Below are 19,234 nucleotides of genomic sequence, written 5' to 3' on the forward strand. Positions count from 1 at the left end.
AGGTAGTGTAAAGAGGAGACTTACCATACAGAATTTCAAAAGGAGATTTCCCACTCAAGACTGGTGTTGGCAAGCGGTTAATGGTGAAAACAGCGGTACTGAAGGCTTCAACCCAGAAATGAAGAGGAACAGCAGAATGAAACATCATTGTGAGGCCTGTTTCGGTGAGATGCCTATGTTTCCTTTATGCCCTACCATTTTGAGATGGTGTATAGGGACAGGAGAATTGATGATGAATGCCACACTTAGTAAAGTGGGTCTGGAGATTTTTACTGATGAATTCCCCTCCCCCATCACTTTGGAAAATTTTAATTTTCGTAGAGAATTGATTTTCAACTAAGGATTGGAAGTTAAGGAACGTGGGGTAAAAATCACTTTTGTGCTTTAATGGATAGAACCAAGTATAACGGGAGTGATCATCTATAAATATAACATAGTATTGGTAGCCTGAGATGGATTTAATGGGAGCTGGTCCCCAAAGATCACAGTGTATAAGACCAAGAATGTCATTGGAACGACTGTCATTTGCTGAAAATGGTAATGCATGGCTTTTAGCCTTTTGACAGCTAATGCAGAGAGGTGGATTTGGCAATAGAGAGGAGAGGGACAGTGAACCTTGTTTATTAAGAATTGAAATTATTGAAGAGGAGACATGTCCTAAACGTGCATGCCAAACTGCAAAAGAATTACAAAGACTGGATTTATGGATGACAGTAGAAAATGCTTGGTGTCCACGCTTCAGTACATAAAGGCCATCAACATGCTTGCCGCTTGCCACCACCTTTTGAGTGTGAAGATTCTGGATGATGAAATCAGTGTCAGTAAAAGAGACAGAGAAAGGATAGTCATGGGTGAGTTTACTGACAGAGAGCAAGTTTTTAGTCAAGTTTGGAACAACAAGAACATCATTTAATTGAAGATCGGGAGTGGGAGAACAGGAACCAGTGTAGGTGATTGGAAGAGAAGAGCCATTACCAACAATAACCTTGTCCTTACCAGCGTAAGGTTCCATTTGATCAAGTTGAGATGCATCAGCTGTCATGTGTGCTGATGCACCCGTATCTGTGTACCAATCTGCAGGTTCATTATGAATGGTGCAATGAGCAAGGGCTTCAGCAATATTGGCATCAGGTTTGATATATTTGTTCTCATCAGTTTTGATATATCTGCGATGACAATTTGTTGCGTAATGACCTTCCTCACGACAGATTTGGCATCTAGGAGGTCGTCTAGGCTGCTGCTTGTGACGGTATCCTCCCTTTGATGGCCCTCCTTTATATTTGTGTTGGTAGTTGCTGGAATTTCCAAATCTTGTTGAGGATGCAGGGGAGAAATTTGCAACATAGGCAGGGACCCCTGTGTTATGATCAATGGACTTTGAAAAAAGATCAAAGCTTTCTGCTTTGGGAACAATATCTGTAAAACTGGGAATAGGGGTTAAGGAGAGTTAAGTGATGGAGAAGGTTGAAAACTCATGGCCTAAACCACGTAGATACCAATGCACCTTATCAGTATCTTCAACTGGACGTCCCATTGCTGATAATTGATCACAATGAGCTTTAAAAATTCGAGAATATTTAGAGATGCTACGAGAGCCACGCCTCATGAGATGAAGCTCATCCTTAATTTGGAGCTCACGGGCTTTAGACTTTTGGCTGAATGTGGTTTCAAGAGAGTTCCAAACATCTCTTGAAGTTGTAAAGCCGATAGTAATAGAGAGAGCTTCTTCTGTGAGAGAAGAAAGCAGAAGGCTCATGACGAGCTGATCCAATTGTTTCCACATATTGTGAGCTGCAGGCTCAGTGGCAGCAGATGGCATTGGTGTTGAGCCATCAATATGTCCATACAGTTTTTGACACTGCAATAAAGGGACCACTTGACTGCGCCAGAGAAGGAAATTGGTGGAGGATAATTTGATAGTAACCATGTGAACCATGGTGTTGAAGGAGAGAGTAGAAGAAGAATTTTCTGAGGCCATAGGATCTGATGGATGTTAATCTTACAGCTCTGATACCATGTAAGGTTTTGTAAACCAATAATTATCAACCACACATTGCACATGGCGTTGGAATATTATTATATAGGAAAATGTTTACAATAGAAGGTGAGAGTAATAAGGAAGTAGCTGTTACAGGATATACACTATACTATAATTAGGATTAATCAGTTCCTAGATAGACGTATATAATTAACTGTAATACAATCAGATGGCATGATCTTCTCCTGAATGCTTGGAAAGATTTTCTCCAGAAGATGGGATTGTGTTAGCGTCAATAGCTAGAAGGTATCGGCCCGCTAGTACAGCATGCTTTACAAGATATTCCAGTGGAAAATTTAAATGTATCAGTAGCAAACATGGAGTCTAATATTCAATGGAGATGGGATTTCTTTGCTCATTTAATCCCCATACAAATAATTATGGTAATGGCTAGTTATCCTCCTTCTAGTACGTACCATCGAGGGAGATTCAAGTTATTGGTGTAAATTTGCAAGTGGTGTGTTTACTGTAAAATCTGCCTGCCACATGAGCATTGCAAGCAAGGTTAGAAACAGGTATCCTATTTGGAGATTGATATGGAGTTGGAAGGGATCGGAGAGAATCAGAGCTTTTCTCTCGGGGGTAGCTCATGATAAATTGACGGCGAATGAGAATAGATGGCGTAGGAGTTTAACTGACGATCCACACTGTTACCATTGTTCTTTGAAAAAGGAACCTATGCTTCATTTGTTAAGGGACTGCAGTTTAGCTCAGGATGTGCGGAAGGTTTTGCTCAATTCGAGGGATAGAAGGAGTTTCTTTGATGATGGGTCGGTCCCTCCGCTGGAATGGTTGACGTTAAATATGGATGGTTGTAGTAAAGGAAATCTAGGATTAGCTGGTTCTTGCTCTTGTGGCAGAGCAGAATTGTGGGTAGCAGTTTCTGCCTTTCTGGCCCCAAACTAGCTTTGGTCGTTGGGAATTAAAAGGCTTGTTTTAAAATCGGATTTCTTGCTAGTGGTTAATTATTTAGCAAAGGACAATGTGAAAATTGATGCCAAGCAAGTGAATTGCTGGCACGACAGTGGGAGGTTAAAGTTCAACATGTGTTTCAAGAAGCCAATGCAGCAACAGATTTATTAACTAACCTCATTTAATCGACCTTTTTCTCATTTAATTTAGTTTTTTAGAGCGTCAAGCCCGATTTCAAACAAAACAAAAAAAAACAATTGAATTGCTGGTTAACTGGGGTACTAATCTCTCATCTTTCACATAACTGTTTTAAAAGGGGGGGAAAGCAACGTATAGACAAGTACTGGTATATTTGCCTCTGAATTTCGTAGAGGATTTTTTTTTAACAATGTTATTAAACATAATCAAATGAATTAATTTTGAAATTTTCTGACTCAATTCTTTGTCTAACTTAAATTTTTAATTAAATCATGTGAGAGCTAACTCAACTTAAATTGATTGATTTCATAAGTCTAAATGTAACCTTGATGATTGATAATAACATGATTTAGCTTTTAAAAAAACTTCAATATAATAATTTTTTAAAAACTAAAACAATGACATATTGGATCGACTTCGCTACCTCGTGATTCGGGTCATGAACTTTATTAGGTTTAATAAAAAATTTTATAATTGTTTTTTATTTAATTATATGATAAAAATAAATGCTCACAAAATTGAGTACCAACCTAAAAATAGACACTTATTTGAGACAATTATCCCTAAAAAGCAAACAAAATCAATAATGCAATTTATTTACCAACCAATCTAATATTAAATGATGAAATTAAAAAAAATTAAAAAATTAAAAGACCAAAAACAAAAAAAAAACATTTATCCTATTGGTTGGTAAACTCATCAAACCCGTGAATCGGGTAAGCTGGACAAGTACGTTAAACCTGTGAACTAGGTTATAGACTCCACTGGAATTATAATTTTTTTTTCAAAACTTTTTTTTATTTAACTATATGATAACAAATATAGATAATTACGAAATCAAACACCAACTCAATACCCACGAACCGAAATCAATCAATTATAAAATTGTTTAACATGTCATACCCACGAACCAAGTGAATCAACCAAACATATGAATAGATCCATGGACTTTATAAAATTTAATAACATAACTTTTTTGTTTGAAACTACTTTTTTTTATATCAAGTTCAATTAAAAAAAAAACACTCCACCAAACTCGTAAATCAGGGCAACCCGAGTTACTCCGATAAACCTGCAAATTATGCTAACCTTAAAGAAAGGTAAAATAAAAAGAAACAAATTATAAAATTAAATTCTCAACCATTCCAATATTAAAAGATGAAATCAACAAAAAAAATTTTGAAAAAAAAATCATAACAAAAAAGAAAAAAGAAAAAAGAAAGAAAGCAAAACACTATAAATTACTATTGTCATTCATAGTGCAATGTGTGTAGGTGAACAGTAGTTTCCTCATACCCTTTAATTTTTGTTACTTTATAAAGTTTAATAATATAATTTTTCTCTAAAATTATTTTTTTTAACTATATGAGAAAAAAATAGATTATAAAAAAAATCAAGTTCAATTGAAAAAAAATAAACAACCCACCAAAATCATAAACCGAGGCAATCTGAGTTACCTTGTAAAAAACTCATAAAATAAGCTAACCTATTTTTTTGAGAAAAAAAAATTACTATATTAAATTCTCAACAATCTCAATTTAAAAAAAAATAGATTTGAGAAAAACAATCATAACAAAAATTTAAAAACAAAAGAAAAAGAAAAGCATAACATTTAAATTACTATTGTAATCCACAATACAATGGGTGTTGGGTAAGCAGTAATTTCCTCCTTTTTATTACTTCATAAAGTTTAATAACATGATTTTTTTCTAAAACTATTTTTTTGAACAATATGAGAAACAAATAGACTATAAAACAACTAAATTCACTTAAATAAAAAACTATAAAATCCATAAACTAGGACAACCTGAATTGCCTCTACAAATCCACAAACCATATTAACTTCATAGAAAGACAAAATAAAAGGAATAAAATTACAAAGCTAAATTCTCAACCATTTCAAAATAAAAAAATGAAATTATAGAAACAATTTTAAAAATTCATAAAAATCCAAAGAAAAAAAATCCATGTATTTAAGAAAAAAATATGAATAAATATTGTAGCAAACTACAATATTTTATAAAATAAATTATTGTACTCCAAATGTTTTAGCTTTTCTTATTATGAAGTAAACCAGAATCAATGTTGAGCTATATATAACATTACAGCATGTTACATTAATCTTCCTTGACATATTTTGACTCTCATCACCCAATGGTATTGTCCAAGCCCTTTAGTTGTTATACTTTTGGCAAAATTTATTAGACACAACAGTATTCATAGCTATCAGATGCAAATGATTAAAAAAAAAAAACACCATTGACACTTGGGAAGCTGGAACTATATTGCAAATTTGAATCTGCAATTATTTAACTCAAATTAATCAGCTCTTATGGTTTTGTAGGCAGGCCGTGTCTCTGGAGTCTGGTGGACCTATGAACAATTCTGTCTCCACCTCGATGATTTGGCGGTCTTGTAATATTTGTGGCGTCTTGGTTGCTGAGAGGTCCGGTGGTTGCATCCCACACTGCAAAAATAAGTGATCAAACAAAATTATTACCAACAAAATAAATAAATATATATGTCTTTGAATTATTGTGATCTGAAGGAACGATCTCCGGACAGACAGCAAGCATGGCCACGAGCACCATAAAATCTGAACTGGTCCTACAGCTTGATAGATCTTTTATACAAGTTTGACATTTCCTAAATTCTTGTGTGCTATGCCACACACAATGGTGACGCATTCCTCAAAAACACAACCAGAGATGATCATGATAATGTATAGGATCTAAAAGTTCAAGCTGGATGGTAATATACCTTCTCCCTCAACTTCGTGTTTTCTTCCATTAGGATTTTCTCCTGAGATACGTCAGTCAAAAGATGATGATAGCAGATCAGGATAATGCTTACCAAAATCTATGCCTAAGAAGTCCTGAACAAGCATGTATTATAAAATAATACGCATGGAACCTGAAAAATTACCTCGCCCTTTAGCTTCTCAATCTGCTCCCTGAACAACTGATTCTGCAAGTGCACAAAGTAAAGACAGTTAAATATTCAGTAAATCTCTCATAATAATAATTTTAGTCCTATGGTATTGTCCAAAACTTCTTGTTTTCTCTTATAAATCCAAAGGTTGTCCCAAAAGGACACCGCAGTTAAAATTGAAATTTGTTTTCTCTCATAATATTCAATAAATTTTTAATTGAAAAAGCCTTTTTACAAAAACTCGTACCGCATTAACGCACATATTAAAATGAAGCAAACTATAAACAACCACTTTTTTTTCGCAATCATAATTAAAACTGAATGGCGCTCATGCAAAACATGGGCAAGATCAAAGAAATGGGGACCAGAGAAGAAGAGTAATTTGATAGAAAATATTGATGTTACATATTCTTGTCATATACTTCCAACATCTAGCTTATTGTGTCTTTTAGCAGTAGTACCAAGTGACTTGTATCGAAATTATTCACATTAATCATGTTTTTTTTTTCTCCTTCATCCTTTTTTGTTCAGTGTGGATGCAGATCCCATCCAACCATGCTACCTTTTTTCTTTTTTGATGAAACGAGAGATGATTTATTAATAAAAAGGCAAGAGCCAATGCATACACCTACAAACAAACAACCTCTGTTAAAAGTGGCCTCAGGAATAGGTTCCTGGGTAAAAAAAACAAAAGAACATAAATGAAAACCACAGCACAAGCGTGTAAGAAATTGTTACTTGCTCTTCAAATTAATCTTATATAAAAATATTTAAAAATAATTTATTTATTATTTTTTAAATTTTATTTTTATGTCAACATATTAAAATAATTTAAAAACACAAAATAACTAATTTAAATTAAAAAAACAAATTCAAATTTTGTAATTTAAGACTTCCAACATCATCTAAAAGTCTAGATATTCCTTGGAAAGCGTGACCGTAATCATAACAAAATGACAGCAGTGCGTGTTTTTTCTCATAAGAAAAAAAAATAGCACCTTCCAAAAAGAAGTTATGAAAAACTAACACTCTTAAAAAAACACTTGAAAAACAATAGGACATTGGAAGGTAATAATACAACCAAAAAAACTTTAGATATTTTTAAATATATTGTTTTTTTTAAATGACCTGCTTCATTTTATTTTTAATAATAATTCATTTAATTTTAATAACTTATTAGGCTACTTAATAATGATAATAATTATCCATTAAAATGATTAGCTGTAATCCATTTAAAATTTAACAGGACTCATAAATAGGTTAATTGTAATCCATTTAACTCTCAATATGATTAATTAATAATTATAGATAAAATCTTGGGAAAATATACATATATATATAATTATTTTATCTATTTATTATTTTCAATATTTTTCTATTTTTCTAATCTGGTATATTAGAATTTCTGTTCAAGAATTTTTAGCTATCAAATCGAAAACGCCAACAATTTATATTTCAATTCCAATAGTGCAAGTAACTAGTTCCACACCAAATACCAATAATATGCCATGATAATCATCATCTTCTAGTTGACCCTTTTTTTGGCATGTTTCCCTCAATTCCAATAGTGCAAGTAACTAATCACTATACTGTTCAGCTAATTTATAATCCTTTTTTTCAATTTCTAATAAACTTTTTGGAAGTATTTATAAATGAATATATTTGAACCGTTTATTAAATAAACATGCTCTGTTTTTAAATAATATTACATAAATTTTGATAATTATAATCAATTTAATTTGTTTAATTTCTTAGCCATATACAACAATTTTTAACTGGACTTAAGCAAATATTAGAGATATAAATTGAATTATCTTTCAAAATTTAAATATACATAACTCTTAAGAATAAATAATCACTACAAAAACTGAACTTAACATTATATATTATTAACCTTTTTTTTTATTATACATCACTATTTTCTATTATATGTGACATCATGAGTTTAAATGAACAATACATAAATGAATAAAAAAAACTTATACAATACTTATTTAATAAATATTGCCTTTATTATAAGTGTTTGTCCAGGAGAGTAAAAACATAAAATAAAAAATAACTCATAAAAAATGAACTGAGGATTCAGCTCAATAATTTTATGATTTCTGATGTGATTCAATTTTTTTTTTAATTTTAATACTTTATATTTTTATTGGCTTGTTTCAAGTCTTTTTAGAATTTTAACAGTTAAAATAAAGTGCCCCTACGATAATATATATTTTAAGAATGATGTAAATTGCTTATTTTGTATTATTTTGAATTTTATTTGGTGTATAAATAAGAAAATAGCGGAAATCAAGACAGAAACTACTCTTTCTTAATTTCTACGGTTCTGAGAGTCTCTTAAGATTTACCTTAGCTACTGCCTTTGATGGTAGCGTTTTTCCTTCTTTTTTCAATAATCCCATATTGAGGCTTCATGCTTTTAGAATTGATGTTTTTTATTTTATAATATCTAATTTATTTGGTTTTCTTACTCTTTACCTCTTTTTTTTTTAAGTTTTTATATATATTTTTTACTCTTGTGAATTTTCAAATGGAGGTTCATTCCATAGATGTGGATAGATTGGAGATGCACTACCAGAAAAATTCTCAAATACAAATAAAAATATCAACTTGTTGTATAGGTTTTTTCTATAGAAATTTATTGTATAAATACATGATTTGTACATGTTAGATTATGTTAGATTTTGTATGAGATTTTGAAAAATTATATTTTTTTATCATTTGATGAAATTGAGTTTGATTTTGTAACTTAAGTGTTTTATAATTAAATAAATAATGAGTTATTTAATGGGTACATTTCATATTTTATCAATTTTATTGTTAAGTTGAAAATTTAGGTAAATTTAGAGGAATTTGGGTTTTTTTTTGAGAAAATTGATAATCATTAAATGGTACTATTAAAATAGATTGAATAATTTTGAATTCAACCAATAATAGCTAATTAACTGGGTAATGATAATTTGTTTAGTTCACATTAGTATTTAATACATGTTGTCATCAATATTCTATATAAGTTTCATATAAGTAATGGATGGATGATCGTTCTTGTATGTATCAAGTTTCACTCGAAGAGTTATGCATAATGGATTATTGTAATGGGATTGAGAGTTTTATTAATTACGCACTATCTAATCTGAAAAATATTAGTAGAAGCAGTATTAGATGTTTATATAAGAGATGTAAAAATAAAAAGTTTCTCAATCCAGATATTGTTATAATGCATCTTCTACAAAAAGAGGTTCATGAGAAATACTCATGTTGATTTGCTTACAAAGAACCCTATTTTCCTTATGAAACCATGGTAGAAAGGATGGCTAGGTAAACTTTTAGTTCTAGTAATGTGCAATGAGTTGTAAATGATAATAGTAATCATTATAAGAATATGATTATAGATGCAATGAGGATGAATCAATGTTATGCAGGTGAATGCTCAATTTCATATGAAGAACCAAATGCAGACGCAACTAGATTTTTTGAACTTTTAAAAGATTTTAATGAATCATTGTAGGATAGGTGCACAAATCATAATAAATTATTAGTTATTGCACAAGTATTCACCATCAAGTCAAATTATAGGCTAAGTGAGGTCGATTAAAACAGAATTGTCGAATTAGCAAAAAACATTTTACCCGAAGGGAATGGGTTGAAAAGAACTTCTATATTGCTAAATCCATGATGAAACCTCTTGGCCTAGAATACTAGAAAATCGACATGTGTCTGAACTTTCACATATTGTACTACAGTGAAAATACAGATTTGATCGAGTGTAAAACATGTTGACATACTCGGTATGAACTAAAACTGGTAGGGGAAGGATTCTTGTCGCACATAAAAAACTAAGATACTTCTCAATTACTCCTAGATTGCAAGGGTTATCTATGTCTCCAAAGACTGATGAGCACATGAAATGACATCATTCATATAATGTGTTGGATAGAGTAGTCATGGTGAAACTTTTTGATAGTGAAGTCTAGAAACAGTTTAATAGGATGTGTTCTTAATTTTTAATAAAACCACAAAACATAGGTGTTGGGTTATAAACAAATGGATTCAATCCATTTGATACTCACGGTTTACAACTTGTCACCGAAGATATGTATAAGATCGGAGTTCATGTTCTTATTTATGGGCATATTTGATCCTAATAGTCCAGGTAAAAATATATATGTTTATCTTTAACCGTTGATTAATAAGTTGAATCAGTTATGGTCATTCAGAACTTTAACATAAGATGTCTCATGAAAACAAAATTTTTATATGAAAACAGCTTTAATGTGGACTATCAATGATTTTCCTGTGTATATGATGGTTTCTGGTTGGAGCATGCATGAAAATTATTAGTATGCCTATAATGTATAAAAAATAACAAGACCTACACCTTAACAAATAGTAGTAAAACATCTTTCTTTCTTTTTTCATTGCAGGTTCTTTCCAACCGATCATAAGTATAGAAAGAACATATATAACTTCTTTGTAGGTAAAGTTGAAAGGGATGTTGCACTGTCAATATTTTATTGGGTGAAAAATTGTATGACGTTGTCTCGCAGTACGAGGACATTATGTTTGATTTTCAATCTAGTAAGTAAGAGTTTACTGATTTTTATGTAACCCATAATTAGGTAAAACAAAGTATTTTTTGGGATAAAAAAAACTAATCTCCTCTACCATAATCTAGATGTCATGCATATAAAAAAGAACATGTTTGAAAATATTTTTAATATGGTGATAGACATGAAAGAGAAAACTAAGTACAACATGAAGGCTAGGATGAATATACCTGTATTTTGCTACCGTGAGAATATGAAGTTGGTTTATGATAAGTCACAGGTCACAAAGTTCAAAGTCAGTTACACCTTAGATAATAATGCATAGTTATTTGTCTACCAATGACTTAAGAGTCTTTGTTTTTTTTATATGGATATGCTTCAGACATATCTAGATTGAAGAATTTATATTGAAAAGTATGGTCAGGATAGAAAGACCTATAATTGTGAAGTTTATGTTATGGGATCAACTTTTAATGAGTTTGAAATTGTTTATCATGGGAAGTTATAAGAGTTGATTGAATTGCAATATTATAGCGAGCATAATAGTCTTTTTATTCAAATACTATTGGTATGATACCTCTAATAAAGGAATAAAATTTGATCCCTATCATGGTTTGGTCGAGATTAATACAATGGCTAGACTTTGCAACGTCGACGATGTCTTTGTTTTTTTTCTACAATGTCAATAATTTTATTACACATACACTCCTTCATTTAGAAATGATGGTTATAAGGTTTGATTGGTTATTTGTAATGAAAACTAAACTCATGAGTTGTGTCCAAATTGTTTAGGATGATAATAATGAAGTAATCGCAGGAGACAATGTCCTTTAACTTGATGAGTTAGTTGATGTATATCGAGTTGCTTCGTTTACCAAATTAGAAGAAAAAAATCAAATTTTCATGTAGCTAAAAATATTATTGTTGGTGTTGATGTTGGAGGGTTAAATGATATATTAAGAACCAGTGCGCATACAAAAATCGATAAAGATAATGGGATCGACAAGCTTTAATTAAATGAAGAAGATTATGATGAACATGACAATGATAAAATGAAAGAAGTTTTTTTGACTATATGTTTTTCATCCTTTTCCATCAATAAAGTTTTTTTTTTTACTGAATCAATATTTAAACACCAATAAAATATTTTATCCACAATATGCAATATCATGAATATGCAATATCATGGTCGTGATAATTTGATGAATAATCGTGCTTAACAAAAGAAAAATATATCTATAAAATGGGAAGCTCCTAGAACTCATTTTTTATTACTCGTTTGTAATAAAATATCTTATCTTTGACAAAAAGAAGAGAAAATAATGAAAATTAAGGATTAATTTATATCTTGGGATTTATTTAAAAAATCTAATTTTTTTTAATAATAATAACTTTCTTTTAAAAGTTTTTATCTCTATTGATCTTTCTCTTAATTAGAGATAGGGAGGAAGCTATTTATAACCATTAATAATATATTGTGATGTTATATCAATATTATAATAGGTAATATTTTTTCTTAGAAGTGATTTATGCTTTTATATATAATTATGGATAAAACTAAGTTATGAATATTGGATACAACTATATTGACTGACAGTATAGGCAACATTATTATCATCCCTGAGCATTAACATAAAAACTCTTAAATCATTTTTTGCTCTAAAGAACTTATCCATTCAAATCGAATCGGTCAGTTATCCATCCCATTTGATTATTATTATCATCATCGCTGAGCATAAATATAAGAACATCAAGAGGAAAGGCGATGACTTTTAGATTGACTTGACCAATAAAACACAAAAAGGGTTCGCAATTAATCCATCCTTAGAGCATTAACAGAGAGATTCACGCCCCTAATTCCTTATATATTTGTTTGATTGAATGTTGAACTGAATGATGTAAAAAAAACACAAAATACTGAACTGTAATTAATTAAATAAAGTGCCTAGAGTTTTCAGAGCACAAATTCCTCTTGCCTTTTCATCAATCTTTGGAGCTCAGTTTGTTGCATTACCTCCTCCCATTTTCTTTAATCAAAGGCTTATCACATTTTTACTCGTCAATCCATTTTGATTGTGCTGTTTGTTGACTTAATTTTTTTTCTCAGAGGATTAAGCTTATTTCTGTTGTTTTAATTCGTCTCAAAATGTTGAGAAGTTGGCTGCATTTCAGAATAGCAAGCGTATATAGCTAGGTTAACCTAAACACTTAAATGTTACCATATCAGGCCTAACAACAAGGCCTAAGGTTCGCACTAAATTTAATTTAATTTTCTATTATTATTCTGAAAGGTAGAAGATTCCATCTTGAAATTAGTCGAAACAAAAGTATAAACGCCGAGGACCAAGCCCAGTCAATACTTAGATAGGCGGACCAATTAAGGACGTTATGTTTTTCTAGCCTCTGAGGCCATGACCTAGCATAGGCGGGTGGATGTTGGAGTTGGATTGGTTGTCTGGTGCTTTTTGAGAGTTCTATTCGGCCTTGAATTTTAGAATGGAGGTAGCAATCATAATTCTTAATGCTCAAATCTTACTTCACTGAGCTAAAAATAATTAAAAAATTATCAAATATATAAAATGTTAGGCTTCTTTGGTTTGTGTAGATCTGTATTCCTACTTTTGGTTTTATTTGTCTGAATTACTAACCTACTTTTGGTTTCGGATTAATACTTTTTCAAAACTGAATTCTATATATTTTTATATACTTTTTCAAAAGTGAATTCTATTGTTTAGGAGTGTGGCCGAAACAGAGTTTGTTAAAATTTATTTTTAAAAAAAAAATATTTTTTATATTTTTAAATCGTTTTAAAGTATTAATATCAAAAATAAATAAATAAATATTATTTTGATTTATTTCTGAGTAAAAACACTTTAAAAAACATCCGTAACTACACTCTCAAACACCTCCTAAGATTAACTCCTAATTTCTCAAAAAATATGTCTTAAAAGGAATCAAATTTATATATTTAGATTGTTTTTTATTTTTTTTATTATGGGATAGGCGTGATCACGCCCAGAATTTGGTAACCAAATGGGTGAAACTTCGGCGTTTGGAGCTGAAAAGGTGTACGCCTCAAAATACCAACTGCAACATGAATGCCAAATGAATGGGCACTACCTAATTCCAGTAATTACAATTTAAAACACATAATTGATATTGTCTTAATAACTTAAAGAAATTAAATACGATGTGCTCTAATTAATTAGACATACCTTTCTTGCCCTAATTCTTGTTAAGCTTCGCTCCAATTGATTCTCCAACTGTTGTAGATCATCAATGGAACATGATTCCAACCCATCTCCTAAGAGCTTTCTGCAAATTATCTTAATTTTTAGTTGTTCATTCCAGCACAAAGATTGAAGAATTTAGGGTCAATAAGTTTCAAAATGAGCCTCCAACCTCTTAGAGACTTCAAGAAGCTCTATCTTCTTGGCCAACGTAAATGCATCTTCCTTCACAGGCTGCATGCAAAATTAACAACTACGTTTGAAAAACACAGCCCATTAGAAAAGAAAAGGATGGAATTGCATTTCTTTTTCCTCTGAAATATCCTATATGCTAATTAATGTCATTTTATACTATTGAATATACAGAAAATGATATGCTTTCACATTGAAGCCTTTGGTATGGCCAAAGTTTGCCTTATGATCATCAAACACACTAAAATTCTTTTTCCCTGTGCCAGCATATCTCAGGAAAGAAGGGTGATGGTGTGCTCTTCATATAGAAAATTCATGTTACGTTACAGCAATGTCTTGGTAGCTATATTAACCTTAACGTACGTCTTGGCTTTAATTTGATTCCTCAGTTCACACAGTTTGAGTAAATGGGAAAGAGTTCATATTACATGTTCTTTTTCAATTTTGTACGAGAGCTAATTGGTTTATACCTGCATACTGTCTTTAACCATTTTGCTGCTGGTTCCAACATCCTTGGCTCTCTTCTGATAGCTTTCTATCGTCCTATTCATACTGGAAAGATCCATAGCAGAACAAGAAGAAAATAAGGGAGCAGATGGAAACTATTTGAACATAGTTCAACAAATATCCGCAAATCATCACTACGAAGAAAACAGGATCATACACTGGATTCACTTCTAAAAGGAGGTCTCAGGTTATCAAAGACCTTTTAATATATGACTATTGATTCAACAGAAAGACACACAAGTCATCACGAAGTTTAGCCGCCTATTTTGAACATTTGAAATAGGGGGATGAGAACATGGTTGTTATCATCCCGAAGAGAACGTTAAAACTAATTCAGGATTCCGACCGAAAAGTCACATATTCATGATTTATGAGGTGAAGATCTCTCATTGACATATATTCTATGTCAAATAAGAGTAAACCATTTTATGTGGTGAAGATCTCTCATGCACGTGCATTCAATGGAAAACATGGTGCATTAGCATAATCATAAATAAGTTCTTAATGATGATAAAATTAAAAAAATATATATATAGCAAGCTTAAACTCATGGAAAATGAATCAGATTCAATATGAGGATCTCGAATATATAGTGAACATAATTTCATTAATACATGGATGAAAAAACAATTAATATATAGATGTAGTAGAAAGTGTAAGGCGAGGTTCAACAAAATGACTCGTGTTACTTTTAATTCCAGCACTCCCTTTCAAGTGTTAAACTAGTGAAAGTTGCACATCCATACCATGAAACTTTTTTTTGAGATTTTTATATAATTTAGATAAAGAATTAAGATCATAGGATTCAAACTCCTCGTCATTTTCTTAAACTAAATCAAGAGGCCATTCAACCTAAAATCTCAATGATGCAGAATAAGATGTTATATGAATTTATTTTTAAGAGGTTTTATGTTATTTATTTTTCCTTTTATCTTTGTAACTGATTTTCTTACATTTTTTAATAAACTTTTGATGTATGATATAGTTAAAAGAGAGAGAGAGAGAGAGAGACCTTAAAATAGGAAATAAAGAGGTTTATATATTTCCTATTTGATATATATATATATATATATATATATATATATATATATATATATATATATATATATATATATATATATATATATATAAGAGTATTAGTTTATTTCCTATTTAAGGTCTCTCTCTCTCTCTTTTAAGTATATCATACTTATGCATTGCTTTTTAAGTTAGTTTTATGGTTGAATTAGAGAGTAAAGAGTTAATAACCTTCCTTAGGGTACCAATGTGGAGGGGTGCGTCTTTAAAATTATTTAAAAACGAGGATATATTTAATTTCGATTGATATGGAGGAGGGTCTTAAAATCATTAATTTGGAAAGAGAATTTAGTCTCAATTGACATGGAAGCTAGTTCTATGATATTTTAATAGATCTAATTTCTTTGTGGATTCACAAAGATTGTCCTAGTAGATTCTAAGTGGTTATCTATCTTATTTTCTATATTTTCCTTCAATTTCCTACTCTATCCTGCATACTTCACTTAATCTTTAATTGCACCTCAAAGAATGGTATTTATTATATTCTCCAGGATCCATTAAGAACAATATAAATTATTTGAGTTTTACCTAATATCATACAGAAAATTGGTGGCAAAGTACTACTTATTGTAATGAAACCATTTTTCTTCCCTTTATATCCTAGTTAATAAAGCATGAACTGATGGAAGAAAAGCATAAAAGAATTGATTATTCTGAGACCTGGATCACCATACAACTTGTGTTAAAGGGATAGGATATGATTAGGATTTGGTTGAAGGGTTGGGATTTGTTTGGCTTTGTTGTTGGCTGCCATGGAGTAAGTAAATAGTAAATCATCATATATGAGACAGAAGTAATCGCAGAAGTTTTTCCCTTTTTTATTTTATTTTTATTTTTTGCAATCAAAAGACATTGTAAGAACAGGATAATCATAAAAAATAAAAAATAAAACACTTTGGAAGAAAGCTTGAGGGAAAAAAAAAAGGGTAATTAGAGCGCGCAGTTATCCAATAGCCATATATCTTGATATTGGATATGAGTTGTTATTTCAGCATATACCCAACCCAAAGGCAGAAACAAAACAAAGCCACATTTGCTTCTTAATTACGCTAGCACCTGACCCAGCAAAGCAGGAGAGACCTTGAATTAGCTTGCAGCAACTATTTCATGCAAGACTGATAAACAGATGGCATATCCACATGATTCCTAGAAAGTTTCTCTTTTGCACAAGCGAAACCAGCAACATTGAAAACCATAGTCTATATTTTAATCAAGTAAAGATTTGATACCTAGAGAAATGAGTGTTCACTAGGCTTGACCCAGGTTATTGGGAAGTAAGTCTCGTTTGAGTTGATAAATTACCCTTTCATTAATATTTTAATAGGTCTGGGTATATATGCATGTGGTCACTAATCAAACATTTACACATAAGTACTAAACTAACATCAAGAGCAAGAAAACTTTTACCAATATATTGTGATCACAGTGCTTACCTAGGAGAAAGCAATACGTTTCTTTTCGGAAGCAATGCAAAATAAATACATGGCAGGGCAGGAAATCGTGTAAGGTAAAAAATACAAAGTACACCTCTATCTAAGAGCCCTCAAGCTCCCCCACCCCCCACCTTCCAACAGTCAGCTAGATTCCAAGTTTGTTTTTTATTATATATATATATTTTCCTTTTACCTGGTTAAAGATGAAATTCCAATGTTTTTTTTAGATGGTCTTAGGCATGATATTTATAAATGTATTGTCAGTCTTTATCAGTCATTGACACCTTTAAAGGTCTCCTGTAGCTCAGCTAGAGTTCTTAGACTTCTACGAAACAAATCATCTATATGATCTCCATCAATTCTATCATGAAAAAGAAAATATGCTACTGTTCAATGCTAACTGTCACTGACATGATAGGGTACGTAAACTGTTTGTAGTTCTTGATGAAGCAGGAATAGCTTAAGAAGTTGTTTAATTTAGAAGTATATATAGCAGAAAATCAAGGAAGAACTCCTAATCATTGTTTCCTTCCAGGTGAATTTGGAAAAGAAGGAATCGATAGATCCAACACTTGAACCCTAATGGACAATTCTATTTATTAAGATCTATCTCTAACCTGTCTTCAAACACAGATTGACATTGATGGACCCAAGAGGTAATATATAAAAGCCCAGCACATAAAATATTTAGGAAGCAGAAACCAGAAAGATAATGACAAATCAACATTAAACCCAACAGAATAAAAACACCAGGTTAGATTTTTTATGATCTAAAGAAAAGAATAGGTGAGATCAGACCCTTTAATTTTGACAGATAATAAAGCCTGAGAGCTCGTACTCTTATAGTAGTACTTGCTTTGCTTCCTATCTAACATGCTGGTGGACCTTATAAAGATTTAGAATCAAATCTCAATCAATTTTTTCATCAGACAAGTTTATAACTGAGATCAAATTCTTGAGATGGACAATTCAATGCATCATCACATGCTTAAGAAACCGTGAGATAAGAATTAGAAAACATATGGTAGTACAAGTATATATGTTCGTGTAAGAAATAAAATAAAAATTAAGCATACTGTACCTAGAGCTGGAAAACTCATAGAGTTTCCCTCTAGTGGAGAAAACAATAAGTGCAACTTCAGCATCACAAAGAACTGATAGCTCCCAGGCCTTTTTAAGCAGTCCATTTCTTCTCTTTGAAAAGGTCACTTGCCTGCTCGTTGCATTCTCTATTCTCTTCATCTGAGTCTTTCCTCTCACCATTTTTATGTTACACCTAAAAGAAGAAATAAATCAAAAAAAAAAAAGAGAAGGAAATAAATGAAAATGGAGAGACCCAGAAATCAAAATGGCAGATTTGGTGTATCTGTGAAGTGAAACTGACTGATTGATACACTCCAACATGAAAGATTGCAAACAACCAGGGAAGACCCACTTAATGTTTCCAAAAGTAGAAAGGGGATAACCAAATCCGAACAATTAGGAAATGCCTGACAACTAACCTTTATGTGCAGCAGTTAAGAAGAAGAAAAACAAGGAAGATATTGGCTAGTGAAGTTTCAAATCTCAAGAGACCCAGTACAGAGAATTGAAAGATCATAAAAAACCTAGAGAGAATACCATCATCAGAGGAAAGATTAGCTGAAAGATTGATGAGTGACTACCCTAGTTTGTTCTAGCAACATAACCCTAGTGGGTATAGAAATCAATAAAAAACAATAAAGAAAGAGCAACATCAAGAACCTGATCTCTTTCTTCTTTTGGTAATTTGAGGAAAAAAACAGACACCTCCCAAAAAAAGAAAAACAGGGAATAATAATGCATTTAAACGCAAAAAATAACAACATGTGATTCCCATTATTACCACCACTCTATTAAGCAACAAAGTTAGATGCACCAAGAATGTGATACCATGCTGTCATGTGGTGACACCTGGCATAAAGTATGACTGACAACTTCCCATTCCCGGTATCCAATGAAGGGGCAACCCCCCCATGTGAATTGCGAGACAGTGAGCATTCCTGTCGGTTGCCAGTTTCTCTCAGACAAGTTCTTAAACGCCTCCAAAGCTGGGTAGCATGGAAAACTTGGGCACCTAACGGGACACCATACCCTCGGTCCGTACAAGGCGAGAGACACGTCAAGTGTTGTTCCGTACAATGA

General features: G+C 31.5%; 1 protein-coding gene across 4 annotated transcripts; it reads right to left on the bottom strand.

The window, feature by feature from the left end:
• Nucleotides 1–5,163: 5,163 nt before the first annotated feature.
• Nucleotides 5,164–18,951, bottom strand: LOC133693285 (agamous-like MADS-box protein AGL19). Of its 4 annotated transcripts, XM_062114497.1 has the most exons (10): nucleotides 18,815–18,927; nucleotides 18,574–18,678; nucleotides 18,153–18,347; nucleotides 14,525–14,606; nucleotides 14,035–14,096; nucleotides 13,848–13,947; nucleotides 6,642–6,707; nucleotides 6,074–6,115; nucleotides 5,909–5,950; nucleotides 5,164–5,615 (listed from the first exon to the last, which is right to left on the bottom strand). In XM_062114497.1, the coding sequence occupies exons 3-10, from the start codon at nucleotides 18,332–18,334 to the stop codon at nucleotides 5,472–5,474; spliced, it is 720 nt and encodes a 239-aa protein (XP_061970481.1). In that variant the 5' UTR covers nucleotides 18,335–18,347; nucleotides 18,574–18,678; nucleotides 18,815–18,927; the 3' UTR covers nucleotides 5,164–5,471. The 4 variants fall into 4 exon arrangements, with proteins under 4 accessions (XP_061970481.1, XP_061970458.1, XP_061970473.1 ...); XM_062114474.1 differs by lacking the exon at nucleotides 18,574–18,678 and having other exon boundaries at nucleotides 18,815–18,951; XM_062114489.1 differs by lacking the exons at nucleotides 18,574–18,678; nucleotides 18,815–18,927 and adding an exon at nucleotides 18,456–18,552.
• Between the last annotated feature and the right edge of the window lie 283 nt (nucleotides 18,952–19,234).

This window comes from Populus nigra, chromosome 1 (genome assembly GCF_951802175.1).
Source record: "Populus nigra chromosome 1, ddPopNigr1.1, whole genome shotgun sequence".
NCBI lineage: Eukaryota > Viridiplantae > Streptophyta > Magnoliopsida > Malpighiales > Salicaceae > Populus > Populus nigra.

Coding starts and splice junctions, on each gene's coding strand:
- LOC133693285 (XM_062114474.1), bottom strand. CDS start 18,918: ATGTTGTTATTTTTTGCGTTTAAATGCATTATTATTCCCTGTTTTTCT. Junction 6,116..6,641: donor TTCATCAAAAAAGAAAAAAG/GTAGCATGGTTG, acceptor GTGCACTTGCAG/AATCAGTTGTTCAGGGAGCA. Junction 5,616..5,908: donor ACACGAAGTTGAGGGAGAAG/GTATATTACCAT, acceptor TTATTTTTGCAG/TGTGGGATGCAACCACCGGA.